The 14,137-nt window shown below is 49.8% G+C and overlaps 1 protein-coding gene across 1 annotated transcript; it reads right to left on the bottom strand.

The window, feature by feature from the left end:
• Positions 1-7,430: 7,430 nt before the first annotated feature.
• LOC149416446 (uncharacterized) lies at positions 7,431-13,928 on the bottom strand. Its single transcript, XM_089642003.1, has 3 exons — positions 13,457-13,928; positions 11,483-12,589; positions 7,431-11,380 (listed from the first exon to the last, which is right to left on the bottom strand). Exons 1-3 carry the CDS (start codon positions 13,926-13,928, stop codon positions 7,431-7,433), a joined length of 5,529 nt encoding a protein of 1,842 aa, XP_089498129.1.
• Between the last annotated feature and the right edge of the window lie 209 nt (positions 13,929-14,137).

Below are 14,137 nucleotides of genomic sequence, written 5' to 3'. Positions count from 1 at the left end.
AACCGAGCGCCTTGCACCGTCATATTTTGGCCTGATTTGCACGAGGCAAGTAATTTGAAATAAATATTGTTGCCATGACGCGGTGCTTGCAATACGTAAGAAGCGCCCAGCGAGATCTCCGTTCGCCGATGCTTCCATACGCTTGTTAATACCTTGTTACCTGGTGGATGAATACCGTCCATTCTATTTTGCCAGCAGCGGCCGAGCCGGCAGCGTAGTCAATATTATCGACAATCCTCAAACTATGGGGAACGCTAATAAAAGTAAATATTTATAAAATTTGAATTGATTTTATTTATTTTCAATCCAAACAAAAATATTCTGAAAGTGAATTATTAATAGGTACATATAAATATTAATAAAAAGAAACTTGATTAAGTTAAATATAATATGTACCTATATATATTAACAAAATGTAACTAATACGTTCTTTTACAAAACTAGGTATATGTACTTTTATCAAATTTACATACACTTTATCAAATTTCCACATCTAAAATTTTTGTAAAATTTATTTACAAATAAATTTTTTGGAAACAAATCAACAAACCAATCTCAATATTAGAAATGATGATGGAACAACTCACAGCTAGGTTTAAATATATTCTACAATAGATGCATCAATTTATGGATACATACACTTAAAAAAAAGGTTAAAATAAATAACTTGCATCTAGCTATTCTGAATTTATCCTAAAAGAGCATAATTAAAACAAATACAATAGATATCGCGGGTTCGAACCCCGGCAAACAAATCTCAGTATTAGACATTTTCAAGGAACAGCTCACAGCTACATATACTTAAAAATTATTCTTATAAAATATTAACTCTGATCTACCAATACTGAATTTAAGCATTATATTCGTCAACCTAAAATTTCTCAAATGAAAATATTCTACATTAGATACATCAATTTATGGATACATAGACTTAAAAAAAACGGTGAAAATAAATAACTTGCATCTACCTATGCTGAATTTATTCCAAAAAGAGCATAATTAAAACGAATACAATATATATTATTTTAAAACAAAAAGTAAAATTTCGACGGCCTCCATGGTAGAGGGGAAAGGCTGCCAGCTAGCGATCCGGAGATCGCGGATTCAAACCCGGCAAACAAATATCAGTATTAGACATTATCAAGGAACTTATCTACCCACGAGGTACTATAAGACTGGGGTTATACTCGCAATTAAAATTTACGGATTACATAATATTTTGAATTTTGACAGGTCACTCACAGCTCACAGGAGCGTTTACATATGCATCCGACTTGTGGTAATTAATGATCACGGAAGTTGTTCGGAGGTTCGACCTGTGCCTGTGTAAATGCTCATGCGACCGTTTATATCAATCTGTAAATTTATTTGCGGTAAGATGGCTTCCTTTCAACAACGACACTGAATACACTAGCATAATGAAGAAACTGATTAGATTACTTACCATTTCTTGTAATGAATTGAATTTGCAGCAACAATTTTTAAGAACACTATTACTTATATTGGAACTTATTTTTTTTAACTTAGTAAACTAATAAAAGTAAACACTTTATTAATAAAGTTTAGTCGTTCCGATTGAGGTTAGGTTTTGCTAGACGCTAGACGTTAGTCGAAACAAAGCGCGCGCAAGCGTCACACGTGGTTACACGAAATGTGTCATAATAATATGAAAGGTGGCGGCCGAAGCGCGCGCCGGTGGCGGTGCGCGGTGACGCGGTAACATTCGAATTTTCGATGCGTTCGTTCCCGAATAATGCGTTTGCCGTCAAACAAAGTATTATATTAAATTAATTAAATATTGAAAGTACTTAAATAAAATTTATATTGTGACAAAAAATATATAAAAACATTATGTTTAACAATTTTAATTAGTGGTCCACCTAGGTCCTGGATGGGCCCAGGACCTAGGTAGTCATGACCCCCCCCTGGGCTGGAGCCCAAGGGGGGGGTCATGACCACCGTGACCCCCCCCCCCCCTGGATCCGCCACTGGTTTATATTATTCTCACCGTTTGTTTATAATTAGTCATCGTGTTTAGTTTTTTTTAATATTATTCTTATCGTGTTTTTATATATTATTTTTCTGACTTAAATCCAAGTTTCATATTCAATAACATAATATATGGAAGATAAGATTATGGAAATAAAGGTAAATAATGAACTTATTACGTAATAGGTACGTTACTCGTGAAAATGGCTACAAGTAAGTTGACTTGCCGAGGTGTAATCTGACAAACTGAATCACATAATATGATATAATCCACAATGTTCTGTAGATTTATTATCTTTATATTTATATTTGATTGAAACAATAATAAATGATTATGTATTTTCCAACATTATGTGGTATTTTTAATGATAAACTAATATTTATAATACAAGGTTTTTTATGCATAGCACAAACGATAACAAATTATTATAAGCGATAATTACTAGCCTGAAATATCCATACATATTGAAAATATCTCTCGAGTAAAAATAATTGCCGCCGACGGGTATTGGACCCGCAACTTCTAATGTCCGGTCAGGTGCTCTGGACAAATGAGCTTATTTTGGATTTATGTTCCAAATACTTGATAGTTGACCCAAACTGGGTCATTATTATTTTAAATGAAAAAGTTTAGCAACCATTGATAAAGAATTGTATTCCAAATTACAAAATAAAGGCAAATCGACCTTGATCCCGGCACACTGACACACTTGTAGCGGTTATCTCCTCAGTGGTCTCTGTCAACTTTACAGTAGAGCCGATTAAAGATTACACAAAGTAAGGGCAAATCGACCTTACTCCCGGCACACAGACACACTTGTAGCGGTTATCTCCTCAGTGGTCTCTGTCAACTTTACAGTAGAGCCGATTAAAGATTACACAAAGTAAGGGCAAATCGACCTTACTCCCGGCACACAGACACACTTGTAGCGGTTATCTCCTCAGTGGTCTCTGTCAACTTTACAGTAGAGCCGATTAAAGATTACACAAAGTAAGGGCAAATCGACCTTACTCCCGGCACACAGACACACTTGTAGCGGTTATCTCCTCAGTGGTCTCTGTCAACTTTACAGTAGAGCCGATTAAAGATTACACAAAGTAAGGGCAAATCGACCTTACTCCCGGCACACAGACACACTTGTAGCGGTTATCTCCTCAGTGGTCTCTGTCAACTTTACAGTAGAGCCGATTAAAGATTACACAAAGTAAGGGCAAATCGACCTTACTCCCGGCACACAGACACACTTGTAGCGGTTATCTCCTCAGTGGTCTCTGTCAACTTTACAGTAGAGCCGATTAAAGATTACACAAAGTAAGGGCAAATCGACCTTTCTCCCGGCACACAGACACACTTGTAGCGGTTATCTCCTCAGTGGTCTCTGTCAACTTTACAGTAGAGCCGATTAAAGACTACACAAAGTAAGGGCAAATCGACCTTTCTCCCGGCACACAGACACACTTGTAGCGGTTATCTCCTCAGTGGTCTCTGTCAACTTTACAGTAGAGCCGATTAAAGACTACACAAAGTAAGGGCAAATCGACCTTTCTCCCGGCACACAGACACACTTGTAGCGGTTATCTCCTCAGTGGTCTCTGTCAACTTTACAGTAGAGCCGATTAAAGACTACACAAAGTAAGGGCAAATCGACCTTTCTCCCGGCACACAGACACACTTGTAGCGGTTATCTCCTCAGTGGTCTCTGTCAACTTTACAGTAGAGCCGATTAAAGACTACACAAAGTAAGGGCAAATCGACCTTTCTCCCGGCACACAGACACACTTGTAGCGGTTATCTCCTCAGTGGTCTCTGTCAACTTTACAGTAGAGCCGATTAAAGATTACATTTGTGGACCCATTTGAGATTTGATTTCCTAAGTAAATCGTTATTTAGTCATCGTCAATCGTCACTAGTGAAATCGCAGCGGTTCACGAAATAATTGGTTTGGTAATCAAATGAGCCTTCCTAGAAAACGGTTAACAAACATTTAATATTTGTGTATGGCTTATGGACGGAAATTTATTTTACAATATTGCGTCCGAATTAAAACTTTGCAGAAAATATTACAAATAATAAAGAAAAGGAACATCGTTACTAAGCACATCTTGATAACGATATCATTTTGCACGCGCGCGGCATTTCTTAAATAAGTCGATAGAAATGACTTATCTTATCATTGAGGTTATTAATAAGGTGCGAATACGTGACTACAAAGGCAAACGCATTTTGAAATCCCTTCATCTTTTAAGTTTTTTTGTTTGAGTATTATCATTATAATCGTTCCACAAAATAAAAAAAGGATATTTTATAATAATGAGACAAATTGTTGTGAATTTCTGTAAAAACCACAGAGCATGTTTTTATTTTTATGAATACAAATATTTAAAAAAAAAAACGATGTAGAACAATAATTATTATGTATTAACAGTAAGTAATCATTAGGCCGGAGTGACATTGCAGCATTAACAGTAAGTAATCATTAGGCCGGAGCGAAATTGCTGGGAACTAAGCATTAACAGTAAGTAATCATTAGGCCGGAGCGACATTGCAGGGAACTATGCATTAAGGCGAAATAAGACTCCAAAAAAATATCTCTGCGTGGGCGGAGCTAGATACCGAAGCATTTCGTATTTTTAATAACAAGTTTCATTTGCTTTGCACTGTGAGACATGGTTTGATTTCACACGGATAAGTTTTATAAATATATATTTCTGTACGATACTAATAATAATTATTACTGTTAGCATTGAATTGCATAATTTGCATGGTGTTTGGAAATTCATGGTATCTACGTGTACGTACAGTGAAAAAATATGTAAGAGATCCCAAATAATCATAAATCACAAAATCATTTTTTGGTTATTAAATGTATATTTTTTTGAAAATACAACTTGATAGGATTCACTTTTGCCAATGAAAGCTCAAAAAAAATCGCATGTTTTTAATTGTTAATGATTTTTTTTTCTTGCTAAAGCAATCCCGATGAGTTACAAAACTCACTGTAGGAAGGAAAGAACTTACTATACATAGGTGGACGTTAATAGGCACAAATTTACGATGGTATTTTGATATCAAAATTATAAGTTCCACATACGGAACAGTATAAAAATATAATATTTTTACAAATGAAATGCTTACTTTACTTTCACCAGCAATTCCTTAGCTTATTTGTAAAAATAAAAACATGTCACCGGAAACCAAAATTGATCTACTTCTTTTACTCCAAATTCAATATGCTCAGGAATCGCTGGAAGTTTATCGACTGCGCATATATGTATATACCTTCATATATATGTAGATTTATATAAAATTATTTAAACTGACATTGTACTGTAGAAAACGTATCACAAAAAAACTGAACTACCTATTCGTTCTATTAGAAGACGACTGGCTGAGGACACGTGAACTACCTAGTCGTTCTACTAGAAGAAGACTGGCTGAGGCCACCTGAACTACCTAGTCGTTCTATTAAAAGAAGACTGGCTGAGGCCACGTGATCTACCTATGCGTTATATTAGAAGAAGACTGGCTGAGGCCACGTTAGCTACCTAGTCGTTCTATTAAAAGAAAACTGGCTGAGGCCATGTGAACTACCTATGCATTCTATTAGAAGAAGACTGGCTGAGGCCACGTTAGCTACCTAGTCGTTCTATTAAAAGAAAACTGGCTGAGGCCACGTGAACTACTTATGCATTCTATTAGAAGAAGACTGGCTGAGGCCACGTTAGCTACCTAGTCGTTCTATTAAAAAAAACTGGCTGAGGCCACGTGAACTACCTATGAGTTCTATTAGAAGAAGACTAGCTGAGGCCACGTGAACTACCTAGTCGTTCTATTAGAAGAAGACTTAATATTTAAAAAGAAAATCTTTTACAGAAAGACTTACAAAAGACGAATTTTTATATTTATATAATTTATTAAGTATTTTTACGACAATATTTATTTATTGTAAGAAACAAACAGCAATTTTATACAGGATGAGTTATACAAGAGGTTAAATATGAGGTAAGCCAAAATAGTTTCTTATTCTAATGTTGGTTAATATGATATAATACAAAATTGTAATTGGTTGAAATTAACAAAAAAGAAATAAAAATCATATAAATATATTAGAATGAAGAAGGAATAGGAAAGGGCAAGAGGCAGAGGAAGATGGGATGGGGACAGGAGATGCTCATGTTGTACCTTTTGTACGGGACGGCACTGTAGTCGCCGGCCGCACAGACGATATAGCGGGAGTGGCCGGCTGGCCGCTTCGACGCCTTGGAAGGGAAGGTCGGGAAAAGGTAGGGAGAGTGTTGAAAAAATGGAAAAAATGGGGAAAAATATGGGGAAAATGCAAAAATGGGGAAAAATGTGGTAAAAAATGGGGAAAAATTACGAAAGGGAAAAGTGGGGAAAATGTGGGGAAAAATGGGGAAAAATATAGGGAAAAGGGAGAAATGGGGAAAATGTGGGAGAAAGGTATAAGGCAGGGGGGAGGAAGGTAGGGGGGAACCTGCGCCCTGACTAGGGACGCTTCGACTATTGTGAAAGTTTCTTCTTGATGAACACCAGGGAGCCGGAAGAAAGAAGAAGGCCAGGTTGAAGTGAAGGTCCAGGGCAGAAGAGGCTTGAAGGCAGTCAGGGCAGTCCAGGAGAGGTGTTGATCGTTCGGTGGTTGCTGGCTCTCTGCCGAATTGCACAAGTTTTCCGCCTTTTAAAGGACCAACGGGCCTAGCTCTCCCTTTGTTAGCGACAAATTCCGAGAATTATTTTTGGGTTCCCGGAATTTGTCACAGGAGAGAGCGCCGCCGTTGCGTAACTTGGAAGGGGACGATTTTGACTAGGTCCTGACTGTTCTTCAAACCACTTTGCCCGGATCATTTTTATTCAATTACATTTTGTGAGTTTGCACATATTACAGAGAGAAAATATATTTTACAAGGCAGCTTTGCACAATATTTAATTTTGTGCAAACGGCAAGTTTTGTAAAGGAAACTGCGTTTGCACAATTTCAAACTTTCATGCAAAATTAAAGGGAGTTGGTATTTAAAAGGGGAAGATTTGCACAATATTCAATTTTGTGCAAACGGCAAGTTTTGTAAAGGAAACCGCGTCTGCACAATTTCAAATTTCATGCAAATCTTCCATGTTTTGTACAGATTTAATATAAGAAGGTATTTGGGGGGTCAAGCCTTTGTTTTTTGTCTATAATGATGACTGCTTGACCCCGTGGTTTTATTTATTGATCAGTTTTTCATATAAGATTTACAGTTTTACACAAGTGCAGATAAGATTACAGATTTTTATAGAGAGAATTTTGTTGCCTAAATTCGAATATGCGCAGAGGTGAGTTTGTAAAGGAACTGCCTCTGCGTAAATTCAGATTTATTAAAATTAATTTAATTCGGTGGAGGTACGTCCGGTACAATTCTCCCCCCCGGTGCAGTCACGGCTGCGCCTAGCGGTCCGGACGTGTAGGTCGGCGGCGTCCTCGACGTCCGGTTCCCCTGGGCCGCTGGGGGTTGTGGCTCCCATGCGGCATCCGTGGTCCGGGTGCTGTCGAGGGTGGCGCTGGTGCTGGTGCCGGTGCGGGCGCTGGTGCTGGTGCGGGGAGGATGAGGGCGAGTTTGACAGCAGGGCGGGTGTACGTTCCTGTGGCTGTTTGGACCCGGGCTGTCCTCACTTGGCCGTCGGCAGCTGGGATGGCCTCAACTATACGTCCGCGCGGCCAGCTGTTGCGTGGCAGCGCGGGGTCTAAGATGACCACCAAGTCTCCAGCTTTGAGGGGGTCAGTCGGGTGGTGCCACTTCTGTCGGGCACCCAGGGTGGGGAGGTACTCACGGAGCCACCGCCTCCAGAACATATCGGCGAGTTGTTGGCTGATACGCCACTGGCGACGGAGACATACCTCCTCCTCCTTGCTGTCGTAGAGTGACAGATGCGGGCGGTTCCCGGCAGACCCCATGAGAAAGTGATTCGGGGTGAGGGGCTCTTCGTCCCGCGGGTCGACAGAGACATGAGACAGTGGCCGATTGTTGACCACAAACTCAGCCTCTGCCAATGCTGTGCGCAGGGTTTCCTCCCTTGGCGCCCTCTCCTTTAAGGTGGCGCTCAGGGCTCTTTTCACCGAGCGCACCAACCTTTCCCAGGCTCCCCCCATGTGGGGACTGAGGGGGGTGATAAAGCGCCACTCGATGCCCTTGGTAGCCATGGCGTCCGTCATCCTGTCATCCTGCTGCAGGGCTGCCGTGGCATCCCGAATCTCCGCGTCCGCACCACGGAAGTTCGTCCCGTTGTCCGAGTACAACACCTTGGGCTGTCCTCTTCGGGCGGTCATCCGTTGTACGGCCATAATCGCTGAGTCGGCAGACAGCGAGACCGCTAGCTCCAGATGGATGGCGCGGGTGGAGAGGCAGGTAAACAACGCTCCATAGCGCTTCTCCCGATGTCTGCCGACGGTGACCTCCATCGGCCCGAAGTAGTCCAGTCCGCAGTGTGTAAAGGGGCGGACGTGGTGCGCCAGGCGGGTCGGCGGGAGAACCCCCATCAGTGGAGGAGAGGGCTTGCTCCGTCGTAAGCGGCAGGTGGGGCAGTCATGGCTGATTTTCCTGCTGATGGTACGGAGGCGCAGGATGAAGAAGCTGCACCGGATCTCGGCCACAGTTTTCTCCGTGCTTGGATGGTCCGCCTTTTCATGGTAGTGGCGGATCAGCAGTCGGGCGTACGGATTGGAGCCATCCAAGATCACGGGGGTCTTCGCCACGCTTGTGCTTCCAGTGAGCTCCCTCAGCCGTGAGCCCATCCGCAAAACGTCATCAGGTCCGAGGAAGGGGGCCAAACTGACGAGACGACTGGCGGCAGGTAGCGCCTGGCTGCGACGAATGGTGTGCAGGTCAGTGGAGAAAGCGTCTTCTTGGGACCTTCTCACCCATCTGCGCTCAGCCTCCGTCAGCTCGTCTGCTCGTAAGGAGCCTTCAGGGGGTCGGCTTGGGCCCGTCCGACAGCGCCTGATGAAGCGTAGCACCCACGCTGTAGCCCGGATCAACCGGTGCCATGACGAGAACCTCTCGACCAGAGGTAGGGCCTCTCCGGCTGTGGTGATGTGCCCGACGTAGTGTCGGGGCCGGGTCTCGAGGGTCTGGTCGTCTGGCTTTGTGAGGGTGCGCTCCTTTGGCCAGTCGCTCTCCGGTGTGGTGAGGAAGGCGGGGCCGTTGAACCATCTTCCTTGGAGAGACAGGTCGGGCAGCTCCAAGTCCCGGGTGCCGATGTCGGCCGGGTTCTGCTTGGTGGGGACCCACCTCCAATTGGCTATGGAGGTGATTTCATCTATCTCGCCCAACCTGTTGGACACGAACGCAGAGTATGTGCGTGGATCGGTGCGTAACCAGCACAGCACTGTGGTCGAGTCCGTCCAGAAGATGGTTGACGCTATCTTCGCTTGGCTCTCCAACCGGATGGTTCTGGCCAATCTAGCCGCTATGAGTGCGGACTGCAGCTCAAGGCGGGGTATGGATAGCGGCTTGAGAGGTGCCACCTTACATTTGCTGGCGATGAAGGTGGCTTTTAGGGTGCCCTGCACTTCCTCCACGAAGTAGGCGACGGCACAGCAAGCTTGCTCCGAGGCGTCGCAGAAGAGGTGCAGGGTCACGCTGCTTGACCTCTGTCGGAGCGACCGTCGTGGGATGGAGACGCTGCTTTCCTGGAGCAGGCTCATCCAGTCCCTCCAGCGTTCAGCGTGCTCCGAGGTGATGTGGTCGTCCCATCCAACGCTCGAACGCCACACGGCTTGCAGTAGGATCTTCGACCGTATGGTGAGGCAGGAGACGAAGCCCACCGGGTCGAAGATCTTCATGACGATGGAGAGGAGCTGCCGCTTTGTAGGCCGTGTGGCTTCCTCTAGACTGGCCGCTTCCAGGAAAGTGTAGATGAAGCGGTCGGTAGATGGGTCCCACACCAGTCCCAGGACCCTCTCGGTCTCGCTGCTCCCGCTGCTGATAGCTACCGTGGAGGTGGCGCGGTCTTCGGGGGGCACGTCGGCGATGGCGTCCAGGCTGTTTGAGGCCCAGTTCGTAAGGTGGAACCCTCCCTTTGCAAGGAGGGCCCTTACGTCTCGGACTAGGGCAGCAGCTTCGTCAGGGTTGTCCACTGCGTCCAGGTAATCGTCCATGTAAAACCGTGAACGAATGGCTGCTGCGGCGGCCGGGTACTGGTGCTCGTACTGACCGGCCACCCTGTCCCGCACGTACTGGGCACTGCTAGGCGAGCAGGTAGCCCCAAACATCATAGACGCCAGCTGGTAGGTGTCCGGCTGTTGCCGGTCCGGTGACCTCCACAGGTAAAGTTGCGAAGACTGGTCCTCTTTCCTGATTTGGATCCTCAGGAACATCTCCTGGATGTCGGCGGCGATGGCTATACCGCCTTCCCGGAATCGGAGGATGTTCCCCAGGAGAGAGGACAGCAGGTCAGGGCCAGTGAGCAGTTGGTCGTTAAGTGACGTCCCTCGGCATCGGCTGGCGGCGTCGAATACAACCCTTATCTTCCCTGGCTTGTTCGGGTTGGTGACGGCGAAGTGGGGAAGATACCACTTCCGTGGGGCAGGGAGCGACGCCTCATTGGGGGAGAGGCGTCTGGCGTAGCCTTTGGCGACAAGCTGCGTCATTTTATCATTGTACGCCGCTGCCAGGGTTGCGTCCGCTGCGAGCTTTTTCTCGAGGGACTGGAGCCGCTTCAGCGCACACTGCCGGTTGTCGGGTAGTGTGGCGTCAGGGTGTCTCCACAGGAGGCCAGTTTCCCACCGCCCAGAAGGTAGGGGGCGGGTGGTTTCTGCCATTAATGCCATGGCCTTTGTGTCCATGGCATTGACTCTCGCCGCAGACGTGACGCCGAGGGAGTCGACGGCAAAGTTGGATGTTACCAACTCCCTCAGGCGGGCATCTGCAGCGGTCTCCGACTGGAGGGCCAGTGTGGTAGCTGGCCCGTCATTGCTGAGGCTCGAGCCTCCGTGGGCGATCCACCCCAAAGCGGTCCGTGACACTATTCTAGTAGTGCTATTCTCACGGACCTCTCTTGACACGATAAGGTGGGCATTATCCTGCCCGATCAAGAGTTTTGGGGTGACGCGTCTTCCAGGAACGCGCTGCTCCGGCAGGCTCAGGTCAGCTACTGTGTGGGCGGTGATGGTGAAGGTAGATTGCAATCCAGCGCCCCGGATCGTCAGCTTCACGCGTTGGGAGCGGGCGTCGGAGGTACACATCCCCTTCGCCCCGTGCAGCCGCAGACTGTGGACTGGGCCGCGTGCGCCGATCTGCGTTGCGGTGTCAGCGTCGATGAGGGTGATGGTGGATCCCTCATCCAGAAGAGCGAACGTTGACACTTCCCCGTCCGTGGGGCCCCGCAACACAACCGGCACTATTTTTAACAGCACGCGGCTGTCCACTGTCTGGCGTCAAAGGTTCACCTCCGCGACCGTCTCCCGGTGGAGCAGCCGATGATGCGGGTAGCGACACTCACCCACACCACACCACACTGTCTCCTTGCAGTCCCTGGAGTGGTGCGCCTCCAGGCACTTGCGGCACAGATTGTTCGTACGTACTGTCTCCCACCGGAGGGAGAGCGATTTTGAGATAAACTCGCGGCACTCCCGAGTTCTGTGTGGCTCACCGCACTGAGCGCACGCACTTTTCACTTTGTTTTTGTTTATTGTTCTCACTACGGGTGGTGGTGGGCGGTTGGCCTTCCCCTCTGGCGGTGTGGCCACAGCGTTGGCCAGCACGTGCTCCCGGCGCCCTTTGCCGGATCTCAAGGGATCCACCATCCCGCTGACCGGGATCACGCCGGCGACGCCCCTCAGAAATGCTGCCAACTGGAGGATGGTGGACTGGGTTGTTTGCCCCAGCATCCGCAGCTCCAGCAGCCAGGCCATCCTCAATGTGCATGGCATCTTGGCAGTGATGTCGGCCAGCAGGGCGGGGTTGGTGAGGTAGCCTCCCGTCCTCAAGTCCCGCAGGGAAGCCACCAGGTTCTGGATTGTCCCGGAGAAGTCAGCAATCTCCTCCAAGGTGGCTTCGGCAGACAGGAAGGGCAGCTTCCTCACCTTGTCCAGCATAAGGTTCGCTATCGAACCCGATCCGCCGTACCGCTCCTCCAGGGTCGAAATGATTTCGGGCACGCGGTCCGGGTTCAGTAGGAGCGAGTATACGTTTTCCCTCGCCTTCCCCTTAAGCGCACGCTGCAATCGTATGAGATTCTCGCTCAGCGTGAGCTTGCAGGTCGAGGTGGATTGCTCGTACTGCGCAATCCAGGCCGGCCATTCGAGGGGGTCGCCCGAGAATATGGGGAGGTCCTTGGCAGTGGACTGCCGGGCAATGAGGGCGGTCATCCGAAGGTCCTCCTCTACTGAGGGACGAGGGCTGTCCTGGGCGCGCGTGGAGCGGATGGCGTCAGCCAGCAGGGTGCTCAGCTGTGCCAGGAACGGGTCGGCGCCTTGTCGGACCCACTCGCTGGTGTGATGGGCAGTCTCATCGGCGGTCGGCTGCGGGGGAAACAGCGGCGAGAAGCTCTGAGATGAGGCGCCAGGGTAACCGACAGGAGGTGCGCCAGGGTAGGCACCAGGATGTGCTGCAGCGGGCGCAGCAGAGGGTCCGCCAGGGGGCGCAGCAGGGTAGGCAGCGGGATGCGCACCAGGGGGCGCGCCAGGGTGCTCGCCAGGGCAGGCGCCAGGATGCGCAGCAGCGGGCGCAGCAGGGGGCCCGCCAGGGTAGGCGGCAGAGTGCGCACCAGGGGCCGCACCAGGGTAGGCGGCAGGGTGCGCACCAGGGGGCGCGCCAGGGTGCTCGCCAGGGCAGGCGCCAGGATGCGCAGCAGCGGGCGCAGCAGGGGGCCCGCCAGGGTAGGCGGCAGGGTGCGCACCAGGGGCCGCACCAGGGTAGGCGGCAGGGTGCGCACCAGGGGCTGCGCCAGCGTGCTCGCCAGGGCTGGCGCCAGGATGCGCAGCAGCGGGCGCAGCAGGGGGCCCGCCAGGGTAGGCGGCAGGGTGCGCACCAGGGGCCGCACCAGGGTAGGCGGCAGGATGTGCACCAGGGGCCGCACCAGGGTAGGCGGCAGGGTGCGCATCAGGGGCCGCACCAGGGTAGGCGGCAGGGTACGCACCAGGGGCCGCACCAGGGTAGGCGGCAGGATGCGCACCAGGGGCCGCACCAGGGTAGGCGGCAGGGTGCGCACCAGGGGCCGCACCAGGGTAGGCGGCAGGGTGAGCACCAGGGGCCGCACCAGGGTAGGCGGCAGGATGCGCACCAGGGGCCGCACCAGGGTAGGCGGCAGGGTGCGCACCAGGGGCCGCACCAGGGTAGGCGGCAGGGTGCGCATTAGGGGCCGCACCAGGGTAGGCGGCAGGATACGCAGCAGCGGGCGCAGCAGGGGGCCCGCCAGGGTAGGCGGCAGGGTGCGCACCAGGGGCCGCACCAGGGTAGGCGGCAGGATGCGCACCAGGGGCCGCACCAGGGTAGGCGCCCAGGTGGGTGCCAGGGGGGTCCGCCCCTGGCAGGTACTGCGTCGCGGTGGGCAGGGGTGCGAGCAGCACAGCGACCGCACCAGGGTAGGCGCCCAGGTGGGTGCCAGGGGGGTCCGTCCCTAGCAGGTACTGCGTCGCGGTGGGGAGGGCTGCGAGTAGCACAGCGAGCTGCCTGCTCACTGTCCGGTTCGCCTTCCGGAGCTGCCTGACCGTGTCCTCTGTGGTGATTGAGTCCTCCTCTGCATCGGAGGATGGTGCGCTGTCAGGGCCGGCAAAGTGAGTATCGGCAGGGCTGGCAGCGCGTGGGGCGGCAGGTCCGGCAGGGTCAGGGCCGGCAGGGTGAGGGCCGGTAGGGCCGGCGGGGTGAGGGCCTGTCACCAGCTCCACGTCGGGTTGTGAATCTGGGGTGGAGGCTGAAGCCTCGCGGCCACTCCGCAGGGACGGCATCTTGGGACGTCACTGGAACGCGTGAAGGAGTGAAGGCGTGAAGAGGCAATCGCGGCTCGAAGGACCATGTACGGGACGGCACTGTAGTCGCCGGCCGCACAGACGATATAGCGGGAGTGGCCGGCTGGCCGCTTCGACGCCTTGGAAGGGAAGGTCGGGAAAAGGTAGGGAGAATGTTGAAAAAATGGAAAAAATGGGGAAAATATGGG

Source organism: Hesperophylax consimilis, chromosome 17 (assembly GCF_061612785.1).
Source record: "Hesperophylax consimilis isolate HC1 chromosome 17, BYU_Hcon_1.0, whole genome shotgun sequence".
NCBI classification, from domain to species: Eukaryota; Metazoa; Arthropoda; class Insecta; order Trichoptera; family Limnephilidae; genus Hesperophylax; species Hesperophylax consimilis.
Note: the sequence above shows the minus strand (reverse complement) of the source record. Positions and strands in the feature narration are given on the sequence as shown.

What these genes read in the sequence shown, in the direction of transcription:
- LOC149416446 (XM_089642003.1), bottom strand. Translation starts at nt 13,928, where the DNA reads ATGCCGTCCCTGCGGAGTGGCCGCGAGGCTTCAGCCTCCACCCCAGAT. An exon ending in CTACCCTGGTGCGGCCCCTG is followed by an intron (nt 12,590 to 13,456) that starts GTGCGCATCCTG and finishes CGCCCGCTGCAG; the next exon opens with CACATCCTGGTGCCTACCCT. An exon ending in GACAGTGTGGTGTGGTGTGG is followed by an intron (nt 11,381 to 11,482) that starts GTGAGTGTCGCT and finishes TGTTAAAAATAG; the next exon opens with TGCCGGTTGTGTTGCGGGGC.